We start from the raw sequence: 15797 nt of genomic DNA, 5'->3' as shown, positions 1-15797 counted from the left end.
GATGGTGGCTAATAAATTGTGCACTACCTAACTCCTAAATTATTCCACGTATATAATATATAGCCCATTTACTAATTTATTAAAGTTACCCCCTTTATTACATTATTTATGGACCCATCTTATGACTGACTCTAGCTTAATTAGAGGAATAAAAACTAATCCAAAACTCATTATAATTTCAAATTCCACAGCACCTTGTGATATAGTTTTTGCAGCTCTCTTCCTGCTCTGCATAAACTATATTCTGGCAGGACTTCTTCCTCCCCAGATGGAGTTCATCTGCAGAAGGAAAGGAAATTATTAATAGGAAAGTTGCCTTTCTAGTTACTTTAAAGATGTCAAAGCATTAATGCGAGAAATTGGGGTGGCAAAGCTCAAAATGTGTGATGTACTGGAGCACATGCATGAAGCCTTTGACCCCTCTCCATGCAGCCTGCCTGGTCCTGGGAAACTGCTCTTCCTTTCCCCACATTGACCAGCCGTCAGCTGGATGCGGGGGAATAGATTACAGCAATTTTGGCATCATCAGGCTCACTGGGAAGTGGACACGTTAACCTAATTCCCTCCTCCACACTTCTGATGCACCCCAGGTCGCTAATGGAAGCATGTGGACAACAATCTTGCCTGCATCAAGAGCGCTGGAACGGGGGCAGGTTAACGTTTGGGAGAGGAAGATGTGGAAGAAGTGGTGTGTGCATGTTGTAAGCTGGGACAAGGGGTTGAAGATGGTGTTGAAAAGTCATAATACTTCATTCTTTCGTCATGATTCACAAGTTAGAACTTAACGTGAATAACTGTGAGAAAAATAAAAGGAAAAGTTCAATAGAGGTTTCATGCTAATTCTGCAATTATTTTCTTTCTTATCTATCATCATCTTTCAGATAATGAGACCCAAAAGCATATCTTTTTCTGTTCCTGAGTGTGTAAAGTTGCTGTTCAATAAAAAAAAAATTAATGTGGAAAACAAGTCTCACTTTAGAATGTTCTTGTTCCATTAGAATCAATTCCACCTGCAGCTGAAACAAGTTTTGAAAAGGGGGATGCCTCTTGATCCATTGGTATCTATCTCATGGATATGCTGGTTGGATCGTTCATTTTCACTCACTGTGATGGGTTTTTCTGTAGAACATTTATCTTCATTCCTTGTGAAGCTAGTCTTTTGCTTTCCAACATAATACTTACAATGCATGTGGAGCATCAAGGATTTTTCTAGAGACTGTAGTGTTTGAGCTGTCATTTCAAAAACGTGGGTCGCAAAAAGGGAATTGGCAGTCTCTTTGAATAAAGACAACTTAAGGACCATAGAGCACTCTCTCAGCAAAGACTTTCCATTGTCTATTACGGCTCTCACCTTTCTCAAACGGGGGGAAATGTAAAGATGCAAGGAAGGAACAGGGTTTATTCTAATGTGCAGCTAGACACATTTTATTCAGTGTCAATATATGTGTGCAGTGTGAAATCGTTTTTTGTGCAGTTGGGCAAAAGGGATTTAATAAGGAGCTAAATAGTTTCTTAAAAAGTAAATGAAAAGAGATAAATAGAAACAGAAAATGAAAATGAATACTGGCTCCTTTCATATCTTCATAAGCTTATAATAATAGTGTGTATTGGGACTATTTACTTGACTAGTAAAAAGCATTTATTGATTCATATTTAATTTCACTACAAACAGTGTAAGTAGGTATGCAAAGCAGCTGAAGGCAAACCACAGAGAGCCCCCTGGTTACATTCGGAGGCACCACACGTGTTGGTGAAATCGTGTATAATTGAAACACATTGAAAAAGCCTGAAAACACCTTGTTCTGCCCCCGTTCCTCCCTCCTGGTGATGTTTCAGTGACATCTTTATGACGTTTCCGGGTCACTTCCGGGTTCGGCGTGATGCACGTATTGTGCATATATTGTGCACGTATTGTGCGGCAATGGAGGGGGGGCTGCCTGTAATTGCAGTGCTCAGTAACGTCCCTGTTCAGCATCAGAGAGTTAGAGGTGTTTGAGCTGTTATTTTAATGCATGTGCAACAAGGGCGTAGTGGCTGCCAGGCCTTTGCAGAGGTTGTCTGAGGCCCAGGGCAGGAGTCTCGTTAGAAGAAAGCCATAAATTCAAACAAAAACGCAGCATGGGCAAGAGTACCTGGCTGCCCTCGCCTTGCCCTCCGCACAGGCCTGGTAGCTGCTCTCCTTCTGGAGAGACTCAGACCCAGGGAGGCTGTGTGAACAACAGGATCAGCCGTGGAGAGACAAAGAAGAGAGAAGTTGAACTAAGCAATATCTTAAATCACGATGGAAGGATTTGGGGCTGGAGTGACTTTTTGTTGCTTGTTCTTAATTGAACAAAGTCTGCTAAGTGTTTCCCAGGCCATCATCAAAACAAGCTTGTAATATATCTTTTTACAGGCTTTTTTTTTAAGTAGCGTCTTCCAGGGCTGTGATGTGGAAGCAGCAAAACAAAGCCGGTTGTGACTCAAAGATCTGATTGAGCAAAGGTTGCAGGAAACCCTAGTTACAAGAATAGCTGGTGTGCTGAGATTTCAAGCCGAAAGGCTGAAATGAAACAAATTCTTTGTGATATATGACACCATCCCAACCTTAGCATTGTGGTCTTTACTAGCTGCATCTGCAGTAGAGAGTAAAATCCACTGCCTTTCTGGCAATTGCATAGACAGAACATTCTGGGACATGCTTAGAGGCTGATGTAGAGCTGGCAGGGGCCGGGGCTAAGAGCATGAGCTATAAATCAGGAATTCTGTGGTTGAAATCTCTCCTCAGCTTGTTCATTAGCAGCACCACATTTAGGGCAGTGTGTATGGTTCCCCCACACAGAGCGCTGAGCCAAGGGGGCGCAAAATAATGATAAATAAAAAAGGAATTATTGTGAAAATAAGAATTATGTAGGGGAGTTCACCAACTGATGTCCTCCCTCAGCTCACTATATTACCAAAGTCTGTCCCTGATCTTAGGTAGGCAATTCTTTCTTGACCTCAACTCCAGTTTACTGTTGTAAATATTAAATAATACCAATAATAATAATATCCCTTTTGGTCACTGCAAGATCTGGGATTCCATAACTGTAGGAGGGAGAACAGAAAAGGGCAGGAGCTAAATATTAGTTCACTATGATTTTGTCCATGACATGAATTCCATGGATGTCTAAGCTAGAACTTCTCACCCCTGTAACTTCATTCAAATTGTGACCTTACACTGCATTCCTGGATAGATTTGTCTCAGGGGATTGCCCAGTGTAGATGATCCAAAGTTATTAAATGTTTTCAATCTCATGCCTGTGAACTATGGAAGCCGTGAGGTCCTGGGGTTGGAACTTAGGGTTTAGTTCTAAGAAATGTAGATTCAAATCCCCACTTAGGTGTGACTCTCCCTTTGTGGCGTCTCAACATGTCACTGTCTTACTAGACAAAAGTCTCAGTGAAACAGACAGGCCACTCTTAACGCGCCGGAGAGAAGATTTAAAGTATTGGTTTATTTATTAAGACATTTATATATCTTTCTCAAGACCATAGGGTGTTTTAAGCTTAATAAACAATGTACTATACATTCCTAGTATAATTTTCATAATACCAAATTAAAACAGTCAGTTATATAAATACAGTTCATAATAATGAGCAATATATAATACATAAATAAGTAGCAGTGTCCAATTATTCACAATGTCAACTCTGCAATATAGGAAACCTTCCAAGATCCAGCCCATAGAAACAAATTGTTGTTCACCATGTCAAAGTTTCTGTGCTTCTGGTCAGAAACACTGCTAAAACATTCATCTGATGTTTGATAGGATTGCAGGAACTGTGAAGGAAAAGATATCCTATTTCATTTATGTCTGTGCAAAGTGTTAAAGAGTAAAAACCTCAGAAATACTACCAAATGTCCCCAGAATTTTCCTGTAAGCACAGAAAGAGAAAAATCATTAATCCAATGGCTCTAAAGCGTAAAATTGTGCATTTTTCATGTTTAGATATGTTATGAAAAGCAATCATCTTAGTAATGGTTGAACAATTCCAAATGAGCCATTATGTTTTGAGCAGAGCTCTTTAAAGGTTTTCCTTCTGAGCAGCAAATCACTTGATCTTAATGGCCTATGATACACCCTAGAGATTTTGAATTTCCCACCCCCAAAACAACACAGGTAACAGTGATGATGATGATGATGATGATGATGATGATAAACAGCAAAGTTGGTAATAATTTCCTGTGTACCCTCAGCTAGAGAAAGAGGAAGGCTGTCAGTCATAGGTTCACAGGCAGCTCATCAGATCAAGAGAATTTTCACCTGGGTCTCAGGGAGGCAGGATTTGAGGGCAACATGCTAAACCAAGCCGTAGTTTAGCTCAGTAAGGTACAGCAGCCAAGTGGCCACATGCTCACACATTCACACATAGCAATGGTTTGACTTAGTGCGACGTGCAAACCAGCCATTGTATTCCCGTGTGCCAAGCAGAGTAGAAGTATCTGCTCACATTCCCCTTGTTCTCCTCCCTGTCATCTTCTCACTGTAAAATGTTGGAGTCTAAGCCCCTTGGGGCTTGTTACTAAGTATAATATGAGGCGGAAGGGATTCAAATCTGTTAGATAGCTCTGCACATGCATATAATTCATGAAACTGAGTTTGTGCCTGATAATTATTTATACGTGAACGATAATTTGGTACAGCCTTGGATCAGTAGATACTGATTAGACCTGCAACTGGTGTGGAGTTTTCCCTTCCCCTTCTTCAATAATGATTTGGAGAGGGAGATTAATGGAGTTGTTTGTTAACTGCCTTTATGAAGATGGATGTTTTTAAATAGAGCTCTGTTGAATTTTTGCTTTCATTTTGAAGGCAAGCTGTATGCTTTCAAGGGATGTGAAAACTACCCCCTGAGTAGGGAATGCATGACTCTGTCCATCTCAGTTTCTCTCTGTTTCTTGTTTTTCTAATCTAAACTTCAGTTCTCTACATTCCCATATCAGTTTGCAATTAAAAAACAAACCATGTCCTCATGAAAACTCACCAGCTTTTTAGTGCGAATTTCTTCTAAGACACACATTTTTGTATACAACTTGCATTCAGTTTTGTATCCAGTCCTAGAATTTATTCTAAGATACAGGTTTTGCAAAGCAATTTTCTGTAATAGAATGCATTTTATTATAATAATAAATATAATATATAATAATATATTTTATTGTACCGTATTTTGCGCCTCATAGGACGCACCGGCCCATAAGGCGCACCTAGTTTTTTTGGGGGGAATAAGGGGGGGGATTATTTCCCCCCCTCCCAGGCGCGGGGCTGGGTCGGGGGAAGCCCGAGCTTCCCCCAACCCCAGCCCCCAGAACAGGCTGCTCTGCGCAAGCCGTGGGAGCCCTCCCGCGGCTTGCGCAGAGCTATCCGAAGCCCCGGTGCGACTGCTGAGCGCGCCGGGGCTTCAGGATAAGAGGCGGCTCTGCGCAAGCCGGGGGAGGGCTCCCGCAACTTGCGCAGAGTTTCCTGAAGCCTGGAGAGTGAGAGGGGTCGGTGCTCACCAACCCCTCTCGTTCTCCAGGCTTCAGCGAAAGCCTGCATTCGCCCCATAGGACGCACACACATTTCCCCTTCATTTTTGGAGGGGGAAAAGTGCGTCCTATAGGGCGAAAAATACGGTAATACATATGCATATTTGTACAGATTACTGGGCTAAAGAACTGCACTGCAAAATTCAAAAAAATGTAAATTTTGAATGATGACTGTGTTTTGTTTCATGTCTTGCTTCAAAAGAAACATGTGGATTTTGTGGGTTTGCTCTAAGGTATGAACTGAGTCAAATTTCACCCTCCCATTCCTACCCACAAGAAAACTCTGTTTTCCACTTTGTGCTGTTTTCACACCTATTTTTGAAAACATTGTTTCCCTGATCCCCTGCTACTTCGCTAGCAAACTTATATGTTCATCCAGCCCATCAGGATCATGTAGTGACTGTTATGTCATCACAGCACTATTCAGATTTGACTGCATGGTGACATCAGGGAAGCTGGATGAAGATGTAACTCAGATTTTGCCAGGTTCTAGATTGAACAGGGAGCGCACAAGAGGGGCCTCGCTGCAGGTGTTTGCCTTGAGCATGTGGAAAGCCCAAAGGAGCCTCCAACCAATGGGCCTAAAGGCAAAAACATCTTTTTACTCACACAGGTAACAACTGAGTGGACATACTCTGAAGCACTGCTCTAAATTGACTTTTGCTTATTGCTCATTGCAATGGGCGTTCAATCACACTTTTTATTAAGTGTGCTCTGATGATTAGGATGTACCTATATTCAGATGCACTCTCTTATTCGCAAATGTTTACATGGAACATTGCTCTCTCTTTTGCCATCTGTAGTAAGTTCATCAGCATTGCGCAATCCAGCACAGCAAAGGTAATAGAGGTGCCTCCCATTTTCCCCCTGGGAGCATTTTTACATCTTTTTGGGCATCACTAAATCACCAAGTCTATGGGAACAAGAATGTTCACAAAACCCACCCACCCCAGTTCAGTTCATCTTATTTTTTTAAGTGGAATGGCAAAGATTTTCCCACTATATTCCACTGATGTGTCATTTTGTCTCACATCTGTCCATAACAGCTGCAGAAACAAGGAGCCACAACTCAGAATGTGTGAATTCAGGAACATACTTCACTATGTCCATATTATGTTAATGAGACGTATTCTTGAATGCACACATTTGGAAATGTGGCTCCTTGCTTTTTTGTTTGCTTGCAAGTTTTTGGCCTTTTACACACAGCAGCATCCATGGTTATTTGGAAGTACGTATCATTGTGTCCAATGAAGCTTACTTTCACGTAAGGGTGCAAAGAATTGCAACCTTAACAAAATAAATTGCTTAATTACAGGAAACCATAACACCTGCCCATAACACCACAGCCAATGCGTTAGATCCAATCTAAGTTAGTTGGTCTTTAGACCAATTTAGATAAATGGGGCAAGTTAGTCATGACTTAAGTTTGAGTGGTTTCAATGTGAACTAGCTTCAACTAACATAGTCTGTATTCCGCTAAATCAGTCTTTTTTCATATATAGAAGTGCTTTCTTTGTGTGACATGTGTAACATTTAAAGTGGCCACAAAATGATCACAGGATCTGCAGAGCAGTCCATAATGGCAGCAAGAACATTAACAAGCCATTATGAGCTGTGGTTATTTTAGAAGACTAAGGACAGTGCTTTCAGTGAATTACAAAATAGATAGCGCTCCAGTATGAATTTATCTCCATTCTGTAAGGTGCATAGCATAATGGTTAATCCAGCCTATTTTTACCAGTGTTTTTATTCATAGCAAAGTTGAGCCCTATGTGTGTAAGGGTCAAACTACACATGATGTAGGAATTCCCTGATTGGAGCTCTCAACATCTTTTTATTTTAGAAAGAGCAATCATGAGCAATGGTTTGGGGGATAAATTGGATTAGGCTTATGGCACTGAGGGAAGGAGGGAGGGTCTGTCTACACTTTGCCTTTGAATCAGTTCCCTAACTTAAAGTGTCCCAGAAAGCTGCAGAGCATGTGAGCAGGTAAAGGAGATGGGAATTCCAGTCACAGTTTCCATGTCATGTGTAGCCCGCTGACCCTAAGAAGCTAACACTTAGAGCTGTTCACAATGTTCCAAAGTCAATGATCACTATTTCCATTGGCATGATTTGTCTTGGTCCCCCACCTCCTCTCACCTAAAGAGGAAACTTACACCTGAAAAAATGTCTCTAGAGTTTAAATTTAACTACTAGGAATTGTGATGCAGATTCAGTGAAAGAGCAGTGGAAATAACTGTTGTTCCTTTTTGTTGCAACAGACGAACCAAACTCCTGGAGTTCTCCCTCTGCCACCTCCCCAGGTCTGCCGGAAGTAACTATTTCCCTTGATGACATTGTCTCACCATTATCTTCATCACATCTAGCCCAACCCTCTGACCCTTCCCACCAGATAAACCCAGAGCCAACATGGGATATCAAGAGGGAACATGATGTAAGAAAACCAAAGGAGCTTTCAGCAAATGGCCACAAAAAGAAAAGGGTAGGTGAGCAGAGAGAGAGGTCTGCAAGTCCTAAAAAGGTAGACAGGTCAAAGCACGAAGAGGCTTCTCGGAAAGGAAGCTCAGAAGGCAAGGGTAAGGCTGGTGAAAGCGGCCGGCCAGCGTCAGAAAGCAAGGCAGTTGGACTGAGCACAATGGCCGAGGCTGCGGTACGAGATCTTGGGTGTGCAGGAACCAATGATGAACTGGCCGGGAGATCCAAGTGGATGGAAAGCAAAAGAGGAGGATCGCTCGGTGCAAAAGATCACAGTGCCACAGCTGCCCCAGGGAAGAAGTTGGCTGCAGCTTCCGAACACGTCAAGCTCGAATCCATTGGTGCTACAAAGACATACAGTAGCAATAGCAGCAGCTCGCATGGAAGTGACACGGATCACAGCCAGAAGGAATCTGAACGGAAGCTCAGTGAGTTCCCACGGAAGGGACACCTCCACTCCATTAGCACACGTAGCACGAACACGACAGCCCGGAAGGCAACTGTCTCACCAGGACCATGGAAGATTCCTGGTTCTGACAAGCTACCTGATGTACTAAAATCTGGCACTTCAGCTATGAGCAGATAAATCGGGGACTGTTGCCTTCTAACTGTTTCACAGTGATGCAGAACATCCTTCTTAGCGTCTGTCTCACATTGATTTACTTTAATTTATTTTAACTGTCACACACACAGATACATGCTCAAAACACTGAGAAATGGAAACAATAACATGTATTTCCATGACAACGTGCATAGCGTCCTAATAAGTTGAAGCAGCATATAGTCACACAGTATTTAAATGTGACCCTAAAGTCCCCCAGTTTCATTTCAGAGACTTTGGCAGCTATGGAAGAAACCAAAATAATATGAAGGACAGTCAACCACAAGGACAGTGCAGTGTAGCTTTAGTATGTTGTTTTCCACTGCATGAAGGAGTTTGGATTTTCGTTCAAACTTTATATCAAGAAACTGGAAGAAGTTAGAGCAATCACAAACTGGAACATCGCCTTAAATAAAACTGCACGGAGAAAGCTAAAAGTGGAAAAAGAAATCTTTTATCTGAGTTAAATGTTGTAAATAAATTGTTCTCAACATATCCAGACAGGGGTTTGAAGCATTTGAAATTGTATATCCATGACATGTCTCCACTGTTAACACTTTGGAAAAGATCACCCAAAACCAGTAGCATAATTCGTTATGCAAGGTGTGCAATCCTAGTGGATTAGCTGGTGCGATACCATTTCTACTGCCATTTTTGTGAACAACCCATATTTCTGTATGTTGGGGTGGAATTGTATCCACAAACCTAGCCTCAAAAAGGAGATTGCCACAGGTTACTCACACTCCCCCCCCCCCATGCACCAGGATTACTTGGTACCATACAAATTTTGACATGGAGAACTGTAACATGCAGTTCCCAGACCACTATGATGAGAAGGTGATTCTTGAAAGATTGAAAAATGCAGTTTCCTTTCAGAAAGCCTCCATCTCCTGCAGGAACCAATAATTGTCTCAACACTTGTCCAACTCTCATTTAAGACAACTATCCTTGAGTTTTTGTCTCCCATCACACGCTAAGAAATTCTAAGGCGGAGCTCCAAGAGACATGCTCATCCGTTATCTAAAGTCATATATACATCAGGCATCCAGCTCTTATCTTGCTTCCATATTTTTATTCAGAACATTCTTGCTTTTAACTTTCGAATCTCAAGTGCCATGAGAACATTTCAACCCACGCCAGTGAAGTACAGCTTCTCCAATGAGCTCCATTAATCAATTCTTTATCCCTGAGAGGTTTGCTATTTTCCCAGCAACAGCAATACAAAAAATCACCAAGATAACTATGCTTAGGAATGATGTGTTTGGCAAACTCTCGTGTAACTGGGAAATACATTGCTCGATGATGGAGCAAAAATCCTGTTGGTGGAAGTTTTGATTTGGAGAAAGCTGTGAGGCAGTGATGGGTTGTTAGTCATTCTGGTGATGGGCAGCGCAGGAGAACAACCTCTTGCTAGCTCTCCCAACTTCATTTTTCCTCCAGGAGATACGGAGGCATCGTTCTACCATAGTTGGGAAAAGTCAAAAGAAAGGATTTTGCACCTTTTAAACAAGATGCTTATTTTAAGAACTAGTCCCATTATAATTTTTTAAGAAAGCACAAAGATATGTAGCTGTTTACAAAATATATATATATATATAGTTTTTAATTAAGAAATTAGAGATATATCTTTATCCTCCAACCTAGACATTTGGCATAATTCGCTGTTAATTTATTAAATCTGGATGTTGGACAAAATTTCCCTAATCTAAATGGAAATGCACATCCATCAATATTATTTCCTATGTATAATGAATAGAAACAAACAGCATTGGGGAGTAAATAGTTGAGATTATGCTTGCATAAACTCCGATTTGCACAGTGCCCAGCAAATCCTTGTGCAGTAATTGCTTTATGCGGTTGTAATTGATAACCTGTGAAGACAGCACATCATCTAAACCCCATTCCAAATAATATTTCTGTGTAGTGTTAGCTGTGAATTTACCTTGTACAGCTCTATCGCTATAAATATAATTCCATGTATTAATAGTCACAGAAAGGCTGTAAGTGAGCAACTATTTTTATGAAACGCACCACTATGGATAAATTAACTTTTACAGAAATCTTGTTTACTGTATGATATTCTAAACCACTCAAATAAAATATATATCCAAGAATCTTTTTCCCAACTTATGCTGTGTAATAATTTTTTTATTGGGGGGGGAGATATATCATGAAAATACTGTTTGTCTCCATGCACATCCCACTGCAAAGAGAGTGCCATTTTTCTATATGACAACCAAGCCATCACACACTTTGAGTTGTGTGAACCTTTAAAACCAACCTGTAGATTGTAGCTGTGGTGTCGGTGCAGAATTGGGCCTCGACAGAAGGGGAGGAAGGATTAACCCATAATGCACTCAACAAAAATCCCTCCCCAAATCTGCTATTTAGCACAGGAGGAACAATCTCGCTGGCCTGACATGCACAATCCGAATATATGGAAAACTGGCAGCTGATACACATGATCTCAGCGTATCCTGTTTGGTCTGTATGCAGAACCCCACAGTTATCGCTCTGAATGGCTTCTCTCCTTTCCCTGCCACCCCATTATATGCAATATAATGCCTAAAGCAATGTTCTAGTGGTGCAGCTTTCTACGTGACTCGGGTGACGTGGGAACCAGTAAACACTGCTCCTCCCTACGCTTTCTGGGTCTTAGGAAAATCCGAGGGTGCCTATCAATGCTGACATGGATGGAACAATAGGGTGGGTGCCCTCTGCAGGCCCCCAACTTTTCAGGCTAACCCAGAAGCTCATGGAAGAACAATGCAAAAGCAGCAGCCACGCCATCAACATCAGGCAGTGAGGACCAAGGATTCCACTATGACACCCCCATGAAGTACATTGTTATTATTTCACATAGCCATCAACCACCCCCCATAGTGGAAAAAATACAAAATTACAAGTCAGTGCTGTGATATAAGGTGAACATAACCCACTATTGGCCAAGTGGAGTTTAATACTCACAGAAGAAAATTGCTATTGCATTAACCCGCAGCCTGGTTTCACTCAGGACACAAATTTACACAGTAGATTCCCCACATACTATACAACCCCTCTTACACTGAAGTTGTCCACATGTAGCTGCTGCAGGACTTAATTAAAAGGAGCTTACCAGCCACGTATGGTAGTATTGCTCTACTGCCTGCATAAAAATTCCCTAGCATTTTAGTGAATTTTCCCCCCTAATGTATACATGTTTTAATGCAGTTTTCGACTGGCATACACATGTTTGCAAGCAATTTCTCCTACTGTAATGCATTTTTGCATGTTAGTTTCACTAGTATATTATTTTTACGCACACTTTCACCTAATATGTGCATTTTTGTCGACACTGGTTGAAGAACTGCATTGCAAAATTCAGCAAAGTGCGAATTTTTAAGGCTGACGGTTTCGGTTCTCATAGTTCACCTTTGACTACAAATGGAATAAAATTTCTCCCCCCTCCCTGGGCAGAACCCATCCTCCCTCAATCCCAAGTTTCATCTTCTCCAGCAGGTAAACTAGGATTGCCATATGTCCAGAATTTCCCAGACATAGCCGAGATTTGGCTGTCGGAAAGGGTGTCCCGGTGGAAATTGCTGAAATACCCAGGAAAATCCAGACATATGGCAACCCATGTCAGAAGTATAGCTTTTGATGACTTTCCTTGAAATAGCTTTAAAACTAGTTCCTTTTTTTGAGATTTCGCAAAAAGGAAAAGGAAAAGCTGAACAACATTTGTGTCCAGATTTTCCACTTTTTGAAATATGGCAGCCCTAGGTAAGCATTACAGTCAGAGCTGATGACAAAGTCTCAATGTTCTTCTTTTAGATCTCTGGTTTAGTAAATAGTTCATAGTTCACCCAAGGTCATCAATGTGCCCACATACAGAATAGCCTTTCTGTCCGCTAATGTTTCATTTTGCTTTGACCTGCTTCCATCAAATATTTGAGGGGTGTGACAAAGGGGCACCTTGACTCTGAAGTGACATTTGCCGCAATCTGGGGGATTAATAATGCAATTATTAATCAGAGATAGCTGGGCTGTCGACCCTGAGTCTACATATTAAATTGAATTTCTAAAGAAAATCTTTTAGCACCTGTTAGAGACATTTCTTCAAAGGAATGAATTTCTTGTTTGCTCAGGTGTGCAAACATCTCGGCCCTACAAGAGCTGATTATATATCCTGCTTAAGATTGGCCTGACTGGAAGGGATTCCTGTGCCTAGTATTAAGGTATCTTTCCCAGTTTTCCTTCATATTTACATTTTATCCAAAAAGCAAGAACTAAATCAGTCATCTGAGGGGACATGAGCAAGTCTGCCTGATTTCCCCAGAGTCCCCTCGGGTTGGCACTACACTGATGAGGAACTGGGGGGGGGGGGAGTTGTGGGTGCTTAACACTTCTGCAGATAGTCATGTCTCCCCTTCACCCTCGCCTACAACTGTTCCTGCAGTTGGGCTCATGAGACAAGATGTCTGTAGGATGGTCAACGCATGGGGACATCTTGGGAAAGGTTGCATAGGAAAACCCATTGGTGGCAGCAGGGGTGGGTGCGTGTGAATTAAGCATTTCCTCTCTTCCCTGCTACTTCTTCCAGCAAAAATTGTACCCTTCCCAACTGCTTTAGACATTTTTGTTAGCTCCCCAGACCCTGTTCTGCTGTAAAACATCTATAATATTATTATTATTATTATTATTATTATTATTATTATTATTATTATTTATACCCCGCCCATCTGGCTGGGCCTCCCCAGCCACTCTGGGCGACTTCCAACAAAATATTAAAATACAATAGTGCATCAAACATTAAAAGCTTCCCTAAACAGGGCTGCCTTCAGATGTCTTCTAAATGTCAGGTAGTTGTTTATCTCTTTGACATCTGATGGGAGGGCATTCCACAGGGCGGGCGCCACTACCAAGAAGGCCCTCTGCCTGGTTCCCTGTAGCTTTGCTTCTTGCAGTGAGGGAACCACCAGAAGGCCCTTGGCGCTGGACCTCAGTGTCCAGGCAGAACGATGGGGGTGGAGACGCTCCTTCAGGTATACTGAAAGGCTCCCGGCTCCCCATTGTCACTCTAGGATCTAACGGGAGGGGAAATATCATAGAATCATAGAGTTGGAAGAGACCACAAGGGCCATCGAGTCCAACCCCCTGCCAAGCAGGAAACACCATCAGGGCACTCCTGACATATGGTTGTCAAGCCTCTGCTTAAAGACCTCCAAAGAAGGAGACTCCACCACACTCCTTGGCAGCAAATTCCACTGTCGAACAGCTCTTACTGTCAGGAAGTTCTTCCTAATGTTTAGGTGGAATCTTCTTTCTTGTAGTTTGGATCCATTGCTCCATGTCCGCTTCTCTGGAGCAGCAGAAAACAACCTTTCTCCCTCCTCTATGTGACATCCTTTTATATATTTGAACATGGCTATCATATCACCCCTTAACCTCCTCTTCTCCAGGCTAAACATGCCCAGCTCCCTTAGCCGTTCCTCATAAGGCATCGTTTCCAGGCATTGGACCATTTTGGTTGCCCTCCTCTGGACACGTTCCAGTTTGTCAGTGTCCTTCTTGAACTGTGGTGCCCAGAACTGGACACAGTACTCCAGGTGAGGTCTGACCAGAGCAGAATACAGTGGCACTATTACTTCCCTTGATCTAGATGCTATACTCCTATTGATGCGGCCCAGAATTGCATTGGCTTTTTTAGCTGCCGCGTCACACTGTTGGCTCATGTCAAGTTTGTGGTCAACCAAGACTCCTAGATCCTTTTCACATGTACTGCTCTCAAGCCAGGTGTCCCCCATCTTGTATTTGTGCCTCTCATTTTTTTTGCCCAAGTGCAATACTTTACATTTCTCCCTGTTAAAATTCATCTTGTTTGTTTTGGCCCAGTTCTCTAATCTGTCAAGGTCGTTTTGAAGTGTGATCCTGTCCTCTGGGGTGTTAGCCACCCCTCCCAGTTTGGTGTCATCTGCAAATTTGATCAGGATGCCCTTGAGTCCATCATCCAAGTCGTTGATAAAGATGTTGAATAAGACCAGGCCCAAGACAGAACCCTGTGGCACCCCACTAGTCACTCTTCTCCAGGATGAAGAGGAACCATTGATGAGCACCCTTTGGGTTCAGTCAGTCAGCCAGTTACAAATCCACTGAGTGGTAGCATAGTCAAGACCGCATTTTACCAGCTTCTTTACAAGAATATCATGGGGCACCTTGTCAAATGCCTTGCTGAAATCAAGGTAGGCTACATCCACTGCGTTCCCTTCATCTACCAATATGATGGTCAGCAGACACAAAAACTTTACAGAGCACCATTATCTGTGGTGACTACTTCACTGCTGACTTTACCTTCTTTCACTGCCACACCTGAGAAGCTCCAAAATGAGAATTGCCAACTGCTGACTGCAGAGAGGGTGGTATTGAGGGCATTTCAGCTCAGCCTTGAGTGAAACTGCACTTGGAAAGTTAAGTGCCAAATCTACAGATTTTGTTTTACCTGGGGAACTACTCATTATATGCTTGTTTTTATGAATAAAGCATTTTAGAGACTAATCTTTTTTAACCACTAAAGGTGCCTTCTTAAGGCCGTTACATGTGGTTGGAGGCTAGAAATGGTGGAACACCTGAGGTGAAAAAGGTGTGTTAACGGGAGGAAAAGTCTCTCCCCCCCCAATCCCCTCTCTGTACAAATACTGGCTTGGTGGCAAGTCAGTCCTATTTTTCTAGAAAAAGAGGTGCTGGAATCACCACAAATGCCTCCCTTGTTCTCTTATAATGGCAATGGCACCCACCTGAGAGGTGTCAGAACTGCCTTCTAGTGAGTTCCAGTTGAAAAAAAACGCTCTGGCAACAACCTTATACAAAAATAGTGATTTTCATTTTGTCTGGGGCTTGACGCAAAAACTGTTTGCTGAGACAGCTGAGTGGAATGAAGGCGTGCAACATCAGCACCTGTTCAACATCTGCAACTGGCAAACAATTTGAAAACTCTGGTTCAAACTGTACACTCTGCTAAATGTGTAGCAGGCAGCCATGTCTGCACTTTCCCTCGAATTCCTGGCACAAGGGATTTGTCACTGAGACTACAACTTGTGGGTTGGAGAAGTTTATCCCTTCCTTCCCCAAGTGACACCAAGCACATCGCGTGGCACCAGCCCCCTCAGTCGTGGGGGAAGCCAGCGCACCTGG

General features: G+C 42.4%; 1 protein-coding gene across 18 annotated transcripts in view; it reads left to right on the top strand.

Moving 5' to 3' along the window:
* The window catches only part of MAGI2 (membrane associated guanylate kinase, WW and PDZ domain containing 2), a 601975-nt gene extending 591222 nt beyond the window's left edge, over positions 1–10753 (top strand). For 15 of the 18 annotated variants that reach the window (XM_081023429.1, XM_081023428.1, XM_081023436.1 and 12 more), the window contains one exon: positions 7813–10753. In XM_081023429.1, the coding sequence (XP_080879555.1) occupies positions 7813–8612 (800 nt within the window). In that variant the 3' untranslated portion in view covers positions 8613–10753. Of the gene's footprint in view, positions 1–590; positions 4166–7812 lie in introns of those variants that run through there. The other 3 variants (XM_081023431.1, XM_081023432.1, XM_081023434.1) reach the window with 3 other exon arrangements.
* The last annotated feature ends 5044 nt before the right edge of the window (positions 10754–15797 follow it).

The sequence above is a fragment of the Podarcis pityusensis genome (genome assembly GCF_964106645.2).
Source record: "Podarcis pityusensis genome assembly, chromosome: 10".
Lineage (NCBI taxonomy): Eukaryota > Metazoa > Chordata > Lepidosauria > Squamata > Lacertidae > Podarcis > Podarcis pityusensis.
The sequence above is the reverse complement of the archived record's forward strand: the minus strand, read 5'-3'. Positions and strand labels throughout refer to the sequence as shown.